This window comes from Rhinoderma darwinii, chromosome 7 (assembly GCF_050947455.1).
Source record: "Rhinoderma darwinii isolate aRhiDar2 chromosome 7, aRhiDar2.hap1, whole genome shotgun sequence".
Taxonomy (NCBI): Eukaryota; Metazoa; Chordata; class Amphibia; order Anura; family Rhinodermatidae; genus Rhinoderma; species Rhinoderma darwinii.
Genome location: NC_134693.1, coordinates 68182754 through 68197669, shown reverse-complemented (window position 1 = coordinate 68197669; position 14916 = coordinate 68182754). Strand labels below are relative to the sequence as shown.

At 39.8% G+C, this 14916-nt stretch overlaps 1 protein-coding gene across 3 annotated transcripts in view; it reads left to right on the top strand.

The window, feature by feature from the left end:
• Positions 1-3692, top strand: part of UCHL5 (ubiquitin C-terminal hydrolase L5) — a 90181-nt gene extending 86489 nt beyond the window's left edge. For 2 of the 3 annotated variants that reach the window (XM_075833504.1, XM_075833506.1), the window contains one exon: positions 1678-3692. In XM_075833504.1, the coding sequence (XP_075689619.1) occupies positions 1678-1719 (42 nt within the window). In that variant the 3' untranslated portion in view covers positions 1720-3692. Of the gene's footprint in view, positions 1-1665 lie in introns of all 3 variants that reach the window. The other variant, XM_075833505.1, reaches the window with a different exon arrangement.
• The last annotated feature ends 11224 nt before the right edge of the window (positions 3693-14916 follow it).

The following is a 14916-nucleotide window of genomic DNA, read 5'->3' as shown; positions in this document are numbered from 1 at the left end:
GTTACCAGCGTTGCTGTTCCATTCCTGGCTCAAGCAGCAGCTCGGCCAGCAACGCGGACAGAAAGCAATCTATCTCAGTGAGCAGCTAGCTGGTCACCGAGTGCATTTTGTGTTCTCAGCGTTGCCGCTGCGGTTCTTAATTATGCGGCAATGCAGAGAGACAAACTGCCTGTTGTGTTTTATTTAGTGTTCTCAGCGTTGCCGCTGCGATACACAATTCGGCGGCAATACAGAGACAGCAGCGTACGCTGTGTTTAGGCAAACAGACAGCCTGCCTGTTAGCAGTGAAAACTACTGGTTAGTGCAGTTGTAAGGATTGCTGTCTGTTTCAGAGTATTGGCTGTGAGTGCCGCGACGTCATGGGCACTCAGCAACACACTGGTCTCAAGTGTCGCCACTACGTCCGTTCCCTCCAGCTGTCTGGAGCGGACTTGAATTCGGCAGGATTAGTTAATTATTATTCATGGCTCCAATCTTGCCCTGTGTAATCTGTAATCTTTCCCTACTGTCAGGGTCGGTATGTCCCGACGTACGTTTCACTGAACTGAGTCAGCTTCTTCCGGGGCTGGAGGGATAATTTTAACAACTTATAATATAAATTGGAGGTCTACTCTACCAATTTCAGTTTAATGGGAAACCTGTGACGGATGCCATACAGTGGCATTCACACATAGGCTACCATATTTTAAAAAGCATACGTTTTACGTAACTTTTTTATGGTATACTGCTGTATACTGGCCAGACGGACACCAAAGCACACACTTTTGTCCTCCGTCTGACAATCGAGCCCTACTGTCACGTTTAGCATATACATTAACCCCTTAAAGGGATTTTCCAAGTTAGAATGTGTATGTGCTAATGCTTGTAACTTATGAATGTAAATATACTTACATTTTCCAAATTGGCCCCGTTCCCAGATTCTGCTGTGGGGTACATGACTGGTGACGTCACTCGCTGGCCGCTGTGTTGCTCATACATTTTCTTCCGGTATACGACACGTCACTGGTGATGTGCCGTGTATGGGCTGTTTGTTGTACAGCCAGTAACGCGCATGCGCGGTCTCTGCTGTTCTGTCTTCTATATTGTAAGTTTTATTAATTGTAAAAAATGTGCATCTGTTTTTGTTTTTTACAGTTTTTTTTTTTTATTTACTTTTTTATTATTTTACTTTTTTTTTTTTTTTAAATCTCATAAGGGGATTTCATTTAGATTTAAATTTTTTTACTTTAATGTGCTGGCATATATCTATATACCAGTACATTAGCGTGTGTAGTGATTGTACACAGGCAGGGCATACTTAGGTATGTCCTAACAACTAACAGGAAATATGGTAAGACAGCCCTGGGGTCCTTCAATGGATCATTTAGCTACATAGTTTGAAAAAATAAAGTTATAAGCGTTAGGACAAGGGGTGAAAAAAAGGATGTAACTTTACCTTAGGTCAATAGCAACAGTAAAGCAAATAACTACTACTGGTATATATGTCGTTTTTTGGAGAAGCGGTCGGTTTAGTGACCAGTTTTTCCATTGATTTTTGCATTTTCATTAAACGTTTCATCAAGACTTTTTAAAATAGTGTTAATGTAAACACTAAGTTTCAATGTGAAGATTTATTAAAAATACATTTGGAGAGATTCACATCAACATTATTCAAACATGTTAAAGTTTTTCTTTTAGGCCAAAGAGAAGCAAACACGACGGCTACAGGACGCAAAATGATGAATCCGGCTTTCCAAATACAGAAGAGAAGAAAAATGTCATGTTTCTACCTTTTGTTGTTCTAGAACTTAATAAAAATACATAAATAGCCACCAAAAAATGTCATGTAATATATACACTTTTATCATTTTCATTTGTTTTGTATATACAGTCTGTTTAAATCCCACATAACCGTTGCATATTTACTATAAATTCTGTAGGTTATATTCATAATATATTAGAATTAAAAATAGAATTCTAATCAAAATGACAGACCTGTTAACATTTGCCATATGTGCTTTTATAAAGACGGTCATTGACGTAATTCAGATACATGTAGTACAGTGAAAGTTGGTTTGTTAAATTCAGATGTATTGTGTCGTGTTCCGTTACTTATCTTTTTCATCAGTTCGTTTTGTGAGCGCCGGTTTCAAATATGTGCACCATCCGTTACTGAAAGCCTATGTTTTTTTTACTTCCATTTATTCTGAGAATTTTTTTTTCAATTAAATGTTTCATGAATACAAATACATTCATAATTCGAGCCTCCATGCGATGAGATAAATGCTGCATTAGCGCATTACACAGAAAGTAAAAGTAGGACATGGAAATAAAAAACCTGGGGTTGGCTGCCTTTTTAGAGTGAAGAACTTCTAGAAATCCATAAAAGCATATGATTAGTGCGCTGTGAAAAACATTTTAAGATCCCTCACAAATATACAGTAAATGTAAACCAAATGGTGTAATTTTTTTTTTTTTTTTTCGTTGCAGATGTATTGGCATGCCATGGAACAGTAAAATCTGCTGTGTGCGCTATTGTTCCAGAAGTTTAGCTATTGCACTATAAAGGGTTAACATATGTAGTTTTACATGTAGATTATTTCCACAGCTTGATCACTTACCTTTAGGGTAGGAAAACACAAAGCGTAAACACTGCAGATTTTCCACAAAGGATTAATTACGGAAAATCTGCAGCGTATTACCGTGGCAGCAGTGTGAGTGATATTTCAACAAATCTCGTCCCCACACAGCGGAAGAAAGCCGCTGAAAAAAATGCACATAAATTGACCTGCGGTGCGGTTTCCTCAACCGCAGCATATCAATTAATGCTGCGGGATCGCAGCGCTTCTGTTGCGGTTTTAACCCATTGTATTCAATCACAAGCTTAAACCCGCAACAAAGGGGCGTGTTTTGCAACATTTGCGGCGGAATCAACCGCGACTCCGCAGCAAAAGTTGCAAGTAATAAAAATAAAGTTATACTTACCCAGAGTTCCCTGCTTCTCCAGTCCGGCTCCCTGGGATGACTTTTTATCCCATGTGACCGCTGCAGCCAATCACAGGCTGCAGCGGTCACATGGCCTGCAACATCATCCCAGGAGGCCAGACTGCGCGCATAGAGGAGGGAAGGGTTAAGTATAAATGTTTCTTTAAATCTTTCCGGCGCTGCTTTACGCAGCGGAAACTCCGCTGGAAAAAAACGCACCAGAATGTGGTGCGATATTTTTTATTTTTTTGGACATCATTCTCTGCGGTGTTCAGGGCGGATACGCTGCGTATCCACCCTGAACATGCTGTGTGTGTTCGTGCCCTCAAGGTGTTTAGGCTCTTTATAGGAGAGTGCTGATTACCAATCTTTTTCAGAGATTAGGGTTTTTTTATTGTCTCATTCCAAGATCCGTAACTTTTTTATTTTTCAGTCTACCTTAGCTGTATGAGGTCTTTTTTTTGCGGGACAACTTGTATTTCTTTACAAGCACCATTTTCTTTTTAGGGTACATATTACTTATTGATTACGTTTTTTGCGGGGGAATTTAAAAAAAAACCCTACTATTCCACGATTGTCTTTTGGCCTTTTAAATTTTCGTTGTTCACCATGCATCGTAAGTAACGTGTTATCTTTATTTTATGGGTTGGTACGATTAGGGCGATACCAAATTTATATTGTTTCCTGATGTTTTATTACTTTAACACAATAAAAAAAAATGTTTTAAAGTATTTGTTTTTGTATTCCCTATATTCTAAGAGCCATTTGATTTCCCCATCAACATATATGAGGGCTAATTTTAATTTCTTTTGGACCATTTTTGTGTTTTCTGTAAGGCAAGAGAGACAGTATTCAACATTTTTTTTTATTTTTTTTTACGGTGTTCACCGTGTTGGTTAAATAGCATGATGGTTTTATATAGTTAGTCGGTACTGAACTGGTGATTTTAATTATGTGCATTTTTCTCTTAATTATTATAAACTTCATTGATCTATTCTTTACCGATTTTGTATTTTTTTTTTAATGTTTTTTACATTTTTTTTGTAATTTTTTTATTTTGTACCACTATTGGACTTCACTACGCGAGTGCAATACTAGGCATACACTGTTGCCTCCAGCTGCCATGAAAACCATCAGTGGTGCGATCATGGGGTGACAGATGGAGCTATCGACCATGGTATCTAAGGGATTAAATGGCCGGGTTCAAAGGTGACCCTGATCCCGGCTATTGGAGCAGGAGTCCATCTGTCATTAGACAGCACAGCACCTGCTCTACCAGGCATCTGTGCCAGGCTTAGGAAACATGTTGTGAAAATGCAGCGCTGTACTATAAGCACCCCGACTGACGTAAAAACTCACGTAAAAAGGCTGTGATAAAGGGCTAGGTAGCAGAAAAGGTAGAAAGCTTCAGAGTATTACTTAGGGATTTTATCATTTCAAAAGATAACTAAAATTAACCCTTTCAGGACCAGACTAATTTAAATTTTTATGCTTTTTGTTTTTTCCTCCCTGCCTTCAAAAGGTCGTAACTCTTTTTTACTTTTTCGCTGACACAGCCATACGAGGGCTTCTTTTTTACTAGACAAGTTGTACTTTCTAATAGTACTATTTAATATTGTGTGATATATTGACAAGCTGGAAAAAAAAACCTCAGAATGGGGTGGAATTAGAAAAAACAGCAGTTCCTCCATTTTCTTATGGGTTTAATTTTTATAGTGTTCACTGTCCAGTGAAAATGACACGTTCTCTTTATTCTGCTGGTCAATACGATCACGGGGATACCAAATTGATATAGTTTTTGTAATGTTTTAGTACCTTTAAAAAAATGCAAATGTTTTAAAGAAACTAAAAATTGTTTGCATCGCTATATCGTGACCCTCCACAACTTTTTTTTTTAAAAATATTTCTGTTTAAGCCCTTAAAGGGAATGTGTTGCTAGAAAAAAATGTATTTTTTTTTAGTTAAACAATTAGTGTATAGGTGATTAAACATTGTTCTAATTTATTTTTTTTCACGAGTCAGGAAATATTATAAATGAGAATCTAATTTATAATATTTCCCAGTGCTGGTCACTAGATGGAGCAATTCCCAAAATTGCAGCATTGGCATGTGGTAAAGCAACCACATTGCTTTATGCTGCAAAATTTTGGAAAATTCACTCGCTCTAGTGAGCTCTCAGAATCCCCCCCCTCCTTTATCCTGGCTAGTGCCGGGAGAAACGAGGGGATTGAACGGTCAAACCTCCTACACTGTGTGTCGCCATTTTTTGAGCTAACTCACAGTGTAGTAGGTTAACATACACTAGTAAACACATAGTAAATCACTTACCTGCTCCAGTCGCCGCCGCTCCCTCCGGTCCGTCTGCTACCGCCGCTCCAAGTGCACAAGTCCAGAAGTAGTAATCTTACTGTCCGGCCGCGACTTCCGGTCTACAGGAAAATGGCGCCGGACGGTGCACAGTTCAACTTGGACTGCGTGGGAGCGGCGCATGCGCTGTTCCCACACAGACGGCGTACACCATAGTGGATGGAACGGGCCCCGTTCGTATTCACTATGGGACTGTAGCTGCCGTATTCCATGTCTGTATGTGTCGTTAATCGACACATACAGAAATGGAAAAAAAAATGGCTGCCCCCATAGGGAAGAAAAAGTTAAAAAATAAAAAAAAGTAAAACACAAACACACAAATAAATATAAACGTTTTTAATAAAGCACTAAAATCAAACTGATGTAAAAAAAAAATTTTTCGTGACACTTTTCCTTTAAGGACACAGCCTATTTTGGCCTTGTGGACACAGCCGATTTTTGCATATCTGACATGTCAATTTATGTGGTAATAACTCCGGAATGCTTTTGCCTATCCAAGCGATTCTGAGATTGTTTTCTCGTGACATATTTGTACTTTATGATACTGAAAAAATTTGGTCGTTAAAGTCTATATTTATTTGTAAAAAACACAAATTTAGAGAAAATTTGCAAAAATCTGCATTTTTCTAAAATTTAATGTATCTGCTTGTAAAACAGATCGTAATACCACACAAAATTTACTAGTTAACATTTCCTATATGTCTTCTTTGTTTGCATAGTTTTTTTTTCACATGCTTTTATTTTTCTAGGATGTTACAAGGCTTAGAACTTTAGCTGCAATTTCTCGCATTTTCAAGAAAATTTCAAAAGGTTATTTTTTCAGGGACCAGTTCAGTTCTGAAGTGGCTTTAAGGGCCTTTTATAGGGGGTTTCTAATATATAACACCCCATTTAAAAAATTACACACCTCAAAGTATTCAAAACAGCATTCAGAAATTATTTTAACCTTTTAGGCATTTCACAGGAAATAAAGCAAAGTAGAGGAGAAATTTACAAATTCCAATTTTTGTTTTACGAAATTCATTGGTAATACAGTTTTTTCTGTAACACAAGGTTTACCAGAGAAACGCAACTCAATATTTATTGCCCAGATTCTGTAATTTGTAGAAATATCCCACATGTGACCCTAGTGTGGTAATGGACTGAAACACCGGCCTCAGAAGCAAAGGAGCAACTAGTGGATTTTGGGGCTTCTATTTTATTAGAATATATTTTAGGCACCATGTCAGGTTTGAAGAGGTCTTGTGGTGCCAGAACAGTGGAAACCGCCAAAAGTGACCCCATTTTGGAAACTACACCCCTCAAGGAATTTTTCAAGAGGTATAGTTAGCAATTTTAGCCCACAGGTTTTTTGCTAAATTTATTGGAACTGGTCTGTGAAAATGAAAATCTACTTTTTTTCTGAAAAAACATACGATGTTTTAGTTTTTACAAGGAATAAAGAAGAAAAAGCACCCCAACATTTGTAAAGCAATGTCTCCCGATTACGGCAATACCCCATATGTGGTAATAAACTGCTGTTTGGACCCACGGCAGGGCGGAAGTTAGAAAGGACGGAGCGCCATTTGACTTTTGGAGCTCAAGTTTTGCTGGAATGGTTTGCGGCCCCATGTCACATTTGCAAAGCCACTGAGGGGCCAAAATAGTGCAAACCTGGCAAAAGTGACCCCAGTTGGGAAACTATACCCCTCGTGGAATTCATCTAGCGGTATAGTGAGCATTTTGACCCCACAGTTTTTTTGCTGAATTATTGGGATTATGCAGTGAAAATGAAAATCTACATTCTTTCCACTAAAATGTTGAATTGTTTTCATTTGCACAAGGAATAAAGGAGAAAAAGCACCCCAACAATTGTAAAGCAATTTCTCTCGAGTCCAGCAATACCCCATATGTGGTCATAAACTGCTGCTTGGATACACCGCAGGGCTCAGAGGGGCAGGACTGCTACTTGGCATGTAGATTTTGGTTGATTATTTGGGCGCCATGTCGCATTTGCAGAGCCCCTGAAGTACCCGTACAGTAGAAACCCCTGAGAAGTGACTCCATTTTGGAAACTTTACCCCTCAGTGTAATCATCTAGGGGTGTACTGAGCATTTTGATCCCACAGGTGTCTCATAGATTGTATTAGAATGAAAATTGTAAAGAAAATAAAAAAGAGGGATACTATAGGCGCTGCTTGGTTGATAAAAGTTGGTTTATTGCATAAAGCAAGGTAAACAGATTGCTACGCGTTTCAACGCTGGACTGGCGGCTTCCTCAGGCAGATAACACATACAGTACAAGATCATGCATATATATACACATACAAGTGAACAGTGATAGGGCTAATTCAGTAAAAAAAACGCCAAAAACGGGGAAAGGTCACAGAAACAACTCTTGTTTATAAAGTTGGGAAGAAAAAAAAAAAAGTTGGAGAAATAAAAAAAAGGCCAATGTGGCATGTGGATCGTCCGTGTGTAGCAGTGTGATCTAACCGACATAGATCATGTGCTAGGTAGGAAGCCCGTAAGTAAAAGTTCATGTTAAAAAGCTAAAATAATTCATATTTAAGATTTAATAAATTTCATCGAAAAAATGAGGTAAATAGCGTATGTGATTAGATGAATATGATATAAATATGGAACATATAATATCAAAGACTCCTTACTGTTTATCGGATAGAGGGAGGTCACGCCTCCGGGAGCCATCACAAACAAGGACATTGGAACGCACCATGAAACGCACAAACAAATGGCGTTGTATGGGCGTCATGACAACCATCATGGCAACTCATGAGGGCCAGATGTCCATGAAACGCACGGTGGAACGCAAACCGCACCACACGGAGCAAAGTACAGAGGGGAGATGAATGGTAGGTGCAAACCTATCTTTTTATATTAATAAACATTTGTGCTTCATAATCATCGCAATTAATAGAATATTAGATACTAGGCTATTAAAATATCAAATTATTAAACTATTAAAATATCGAAATGCTCCGTTGAGAGAGAGAGATAAGTGTATGCATAAAATATAGTATTACGATAGTAATTTGTTTGGAAAACAGAATAATAAAACAATGAAAATACAAGGGTAATAATAATATCGCAATAGTATAGTAATAATAATAAATATAGTTGCTGAAATACAATTTAAAGAGGCTCTGTCACCAGATTTTGCAACCCCTATCTGCTATTGCAGCAGATAGGCGCTGCAATGTAGATTACAGTAACGTTTTTATTTTTAAAAAACGAGCATTTTTGGCCAAGTTATGACCATTTTTGTAGTTATGCAAATGAGGCTTGCAAAAGTCCAAGTGGGTGTGTATAAAAGTAAAAGTCCAAGTGGGCGTGTATTATGTGCGTACATCGGGGCGTTTTTAATACTTTTACTAGCTGGGCGCTCTGAAGAGAAGTAACATCCTCTTCTCTTCAGAACGCCCAGCTTCTGACAGTGCAGATCTGTGACGTCACTCACAGGTCCTGCATCGTGTCGGCCACATCGGCACCAGAGGCTACAGTTGATTCTGCAGCAGCATCAGCGTTTGCAGGTAAGTAGCTACATCGACTTACCTGCTAACGCCGATGCTGCTGCAGAATCAACTGAAGCCTCTGGTGCCGATGTGGCCGACACGATGCAGGACCTGTGAGTGACGTCACAGATCTGCACTGCCAGAAGCTGGGCGTTCTGAAGAGAAGTGGATGATACTTCTCTTCAGAGCGCCCAACTAGTAAAAGTATTAAAAACGCCCCGATGTACGCACATAATACACGCCCACTTGGACTTTTACTTTTATACACACCCACTTGGACTTTTGCAAGCCTCATTTGCATAACTACAAAAATGGTCATAACTTGGCCAAAAATGCTCGTTTTTTAAAAATAAAAACGTTACTGTAATCTACATTGCAGCGCCTATCTGCTGCAATAGCAAATAGGGGTTGCAAAATCTGGTGACAGAGCCTCTTTAAACAAGATGTATTACTAGATTGACAATGGGATGATAAGTACAATGAAAATATAATAAAAGTATGCCAAGAAAAGATTGTTTAAAAAATAAGACAGTTGTTAAGATAGTTGCTGGGGCCGGGGATATTATTAGATTGACAATGGGAAGGGAGATAGAATTGAGGAATTAATCTAATGAAGATTCCGTGATGTCATTAAGCCCATTAGGATGTAAGGTCCCCAATTTATAGATCCAGAAATTCTCTCTTGTAAATCTGTCAGAAAGTTCACACGGTATGCTTTCAATGGGAGTGACTGTCAGGACATCAAAATTGCATTTATGTTCCAGAGCGCAATGTCGGGATATGCTATGTTTCAGATAACCATTTTTAACATTAAACCTATGTTTATTCATCCTATCCCTAAGGGTTTGGGTTGTGCGCCCTACATATTGGAGGTTGCATGTGCATTGTAGTAAGTAGACCACATAGCTGCTGCCGCAATTCAAAAAGCTTTATATTGCGAAACTTTCATTAGTTACCAAAGATGTAAAATGGGATGTCTTGGTATTGATACTCAAACAACATAGGCATCTTGTTTTCCCACAACGGAACGAGCCGTAGGTAGTCAGAGGTGTTTTAGGGGGGTGCTGTTGGACAGTGCGTAATTTGCTGGGTGCAATGAGGTTCCTCAAAGTTTTCGCCCTCCTATAGGTGATCTTGGGTCTTGTTGGAATAAGATCTTTCATGTATTTGTCATTAGTGAGAATGTGCCAATGTTTTTGCAATGTGGAGCTGATCAGTTTACTCCCTTTATTGAAAGTAGTGACGAAATTGCATCTGAAGTCACCTGACTTATTTGTGGTAATGGTTCGAGGGTTTAGGCAATCCAGTTGTGTAAGTGATTTTGCTTTGGTTTCAGCGCCTATGATTAGGCTGGAGGGGAAGTTCTTTTCTTTGAACCTTTTCCTCAGTAAATTACATTCTTTTTGGAAATCTTGGTTATTGGAACAATTCTTTCTAATCCTCTTAAACTGGCCAAAGGGTACATTCTTCAGCCAGGGTGGGTAGTGGGCACTCCTGAAGTTCAGGTAGCTGTTTACATCAACCCCTTTAAAGTGGGTTTTTGTGGTTAACACGCGACCCTTTTTCTCAATTGTGAGATCCAAGAAGTCAATTTTCCTGACAGAGCACTCATGTGAAAAAAAGATTCCAAAGGTGTTGTCATTTAAGTGTTTCATGAAATTGGTAATCACGGTTGGATTACCTTTTATGATGAAAATTAGGTCGTCAATATAACGCTTATAGAAGATGATATTGTCTTTATACATATGATCACCAAAAATGTATATGTTTTCAAAAGCTCCCATGTACAAATTAGCATAAGATGGGGCAAAACGTGATCCCATCGCACAACCTTTGGTCTGTTTAAAAAAATTTCCTTCGAAAGTGAAGATGTTATGAGTGAGTATAAAATCAATGCTATTTATAAAAAAAATTATTTGTTTGTTCGGGAGACGTGCATCCGTTATCAGAAACTACAAAATTGCCTCTGTACCTAAATCATGTGGAATATTAGTGTACTAGGATGATACGTCTGCAGTTATGATCTAACTGACCACTGGTTCCTAAGTGGTTTGTAGCGCAAATAATTCCCTAATAAGATGTGTGGAGTCTTTGAGGTAGGATGGTAATTTAATGACGAAAGGTTGGAGATGCATGTCAATGTAGTGGGACAGGTTGCTGGTAAGTGACCCGATCCCTGAAATAATTGGTCGGCCAGGGGGGTTGGATAGGGATTTATGGATTTTAGGCAAATGATATAGGAACGGGATGGTGGGAAATGGAACTGTTAAGAATGCTTTCTCTTTCTTACTCAGAATGTTGTCCTGGAATGCTTTCTCAATGTGTGTTTTGTATTTGTTTAGAAATGAAGGGATGGGATTAGACTGCAGTCTCTCATAGTAGTTGGTGTCTGACAATAGTCTGTAAGCTTCATTGACGTAATCGATGCGGTCCTGTATGATAATACCACCCCCCTTGTCGGCTGAACGTATAATAATTTGTTGGTTTTTCTGTATATTTTTGAGGGAAGTGCGTTCCGACTTGGTGAGATTGTCTGTCGTGATGATTGGTTTTTCAATTGTTTTAAAGTCATTACTGACCAGATTAAAAAAAGTTTTGAGGGCAGGACCACGATGATGTAGTGGATAGAAAGAAGATTTTGAGCATACATCAACTCTAACCGGCATAGGTGAACTCGGACATGTGTCAGAAACAGGTGGAATAACGGGAGGTTAATTTACGTATGAACCTATTCAGGTCCATAAAAATTTCAAAGCCATTAGGCGATGTAGTTGGACAAAAGGAAAGGCCCTTGGACAATAAGTTGATTTCGTCATTACTGAGTTTGTATGTGGATAAGTTGACTAATTTTACTGTCTCCGTTTGTGTTTTTTTGGGGAGGAGGGGGAAGTTTAGATCTACCCCCTCTGCACCCTCTGGTTCTGCCTCTAGTATTCTTTTTGACGTGACTTTTTGGATTTTTGGGAAAAAGGCCGTTAGAGTCCTGGATTTCGGACTTTTCAATATAGGTAGAAGGATGTCCCGTGTGTGGGAACTTGGAGTAATTGGGGGCATGGTGAATTGTGTGGGGAGTCCTAAAAAAGATACCGTAGCCATAGTATTATCGAATGTAGGTCCTAACTCGTCTATGGTTAGATTTTGAACTGTTGCAGGTGCATCTGGGACTATGCTGTCATGTAGGGATAGATTCAGAAGGGAGGGTGGAAGGGGTGATATAATTGTTTTCATTTGCACAAGGAATAAAGGAGAAAAAGCACCCCAACAATTGTAAAGCAATTTCTCCCGAGTCCGGCAATACCCCATATGTGGTCATAAACTGCTGCTTGGATACACCCCAGGGCTCAGAAGGGCAGGACTGCTACTTGGCATGTAGATTTTGGTTGATTGTTTTTGGGCGCCATGTCGCATTTGCAGAGCCCCTGAAGTACCCGTACAGTAGAAACCCCTGAGAAGTGACTCCATTTTGGAAACTTTACCCCTCAGGGTAATCATCTAGGGGTGTACTGAGCATTTTGATCCCACAGGTGTTTCATAGATTGTATTAGAATGAGGCAGTGAAAATGAATACATATTTTTGGGAAAAAAAATAATTTGTTTTGCACCCATTTTTTTTTTTCCCACAAGGGGTAATAGGAGAAAAAACAACACATAATTTCTCCCGAGTACGGCAATACCCCATGTGTGGCCCTAAACTGCTGTTTGGGCACATGGCAGAGCTCAAAATGGAAGGAGTGCCATGTGGCTTTTAGAGCACAGATTTTGCTGGACTGGTGTAGGGGCGCCATGTCGCATTTGCAGAGTGCTCTTAGTTACCAGAGTAGAGTGTAAAACCCTAAGAAGTGACCCCATTTTGTAAACTACACCCCTCAAGGCATTTATCATTTGCCTGGACATATGACAGGGCTTAGGAGTGAAAGGCGCATGTGAGGCCTATTTTGGTGATTTTCGCAGCATTAGCCCACAATGGCAGAGCTCTGGGGTCAAATAGTAAAACAAACCCCCAAGTAGTGACCCCCATTTTGGAAACTGCACCCCTGAAGGCATTTTGACCACACAGGTTTTTTTTTTCTATTAAAAATGAATTCTCAGTGGATGGTGAAAATTGCAAATTTCCACAGGTATGTGCCATTTTAGTGCACAATATTTTGTGCCCAGTTCGTGCCACTGAAGACAAATACCTCAAACTGTTAAGCGGGTTCTCCCGGGTATGGCGATGCCATATATGTGGACGTACACTGCTGCTTGGGCACGCTGCAGGGCTCAGAAGGGAGGGAGCGCCATTTGGCTTTTGGAGCATGGATTTTGCTCGCTAGTTGTTCTGTTTGGGGTATTACTGGTATTTCAGTTTATGATGTGGGGGTACATGTAATCTGTGTGGAGAACATCAGGGTATAATAAGAGGGTATAATAATGCGGTAAATAAATAATATTTCATAGATGTGTGGCCGGTGTCGCACTGATAAATGGTGCCCAATCTTATCTGCTTTTGGACACTCTGAACATTTTGCATCGCCATATTCTGAGAGCCAGAACTTCTTTATTTTTTTCTCCACCGGAGCTGTGTGAGGGCTTATTTGTTGCGGGACAATCTGTAGATTTCATTGGTACCATTTTGGGGTACATGCGATTTTTTTATCACTTTGTATTTCATTTTTTTGGCAAGCAAGGTGACAAAAACATCAGAATTGCAGGTTTTTGATAATTTTTTTACGGCGTTCACCATGCGCTATCAATGACAATTTTTAATTTATTCTGCGAGTCGGTACGATTACGGCGATACCATATGTATATAGTTTTTCTTATGTTTTGCAGCGTCTGCACGATAAAATCACTTTTGTTTCAAATAATTTATTTTTGGTGTCACCATATTCTGAGAGCCATAACTTTTTTATTTTTCCGTCAAAAAAGTGGCGGGAGGGCTTGTTTTTTGCGGCACGGGCTGCAGTTTTTAATGGTATAATTTTGGGGTACATGCAACTTTTAGATCCTTTTTTTTATTCTGTTTTGCGAGGGATAGTGACTAACAAACAGCGATTCTGGAATAGTTTTTTATTTAATTTTTTTTACGGTGTTCACCGTACGGGTAAAATAGCGTGATATTTTTATAGTTTGGGTCGTTACGGACGCGGGGATACCACATGTGTACTTTTTTTATGTTTTTTTGTTTTTCCTATAATAAGACTTATTATAGGAAAAAAGGCTGTTATAGTGTTTTTTTTAACATGAAACGTATTTTTTTAACTTTTTTACAACATTTTTATTAACTTGTTTTAACTTTTTATTTGTCCCAGTAGGGAACTTGAAGGCATGAAGCCCTGATCGCTATTCTAATACACTGCACTACCTACATAGTGCAGTGTATTAGAGCTGTCAGCTATTCACTGACAGCGAGCCTATTAGGCTTCGCCTCCCGGCGGGGCCTAATAGGCTTCCGTACTAGGAAGCGGTTGTTAGGCTACGGTTGCCATAGCAACCATCGGAACACCCGCGGGTGCCGATGGTTTTCATTAGCAAGCATAGGGTACGATCTAATCACTTAGATGCAGCCAAAGCTGCATCTAAGGGGTTAATCGGCTGGATCGGAGCCTAGCTCCGGTACTGGCCATTAGGGCACGATGTCAGCTGTGACAAACAGCTGACACCCGCGCCCGTGGCAACCATCGTGGTTGCCGACAGGCTACAAGACACTTCGATGCATCGATCGCGTTGATCGATGCATTAAAGGGGTCAATCGGCCGGATCGGAGCCGAGCCTAGCTCCGGTCCTGGCCGTTACAGTGGGGTGTTGCACAGCCGATACCCGGCGGTGATAGCGCTGGCTCATGCTGAGCCAGCGCCATCACATACACTACGTCATGGAGCTGTGATTTGTCAGTCTGCTTTGACTGACCAATCACAGCGATCACCAGCAGGAGACCGCTGTGAATGGTCCCCTGCCGTCTTACTGTGCTGATCAACTGTCATAAACAGTTGACGGAACAGTTCTGTCACCTTGTCCTTTGACAGGGTGAGTTTTTAGCCAGGACGCACCGGTACGCCCTGGTGCCTTAAAGCACTTCAATGCAGGATGTACC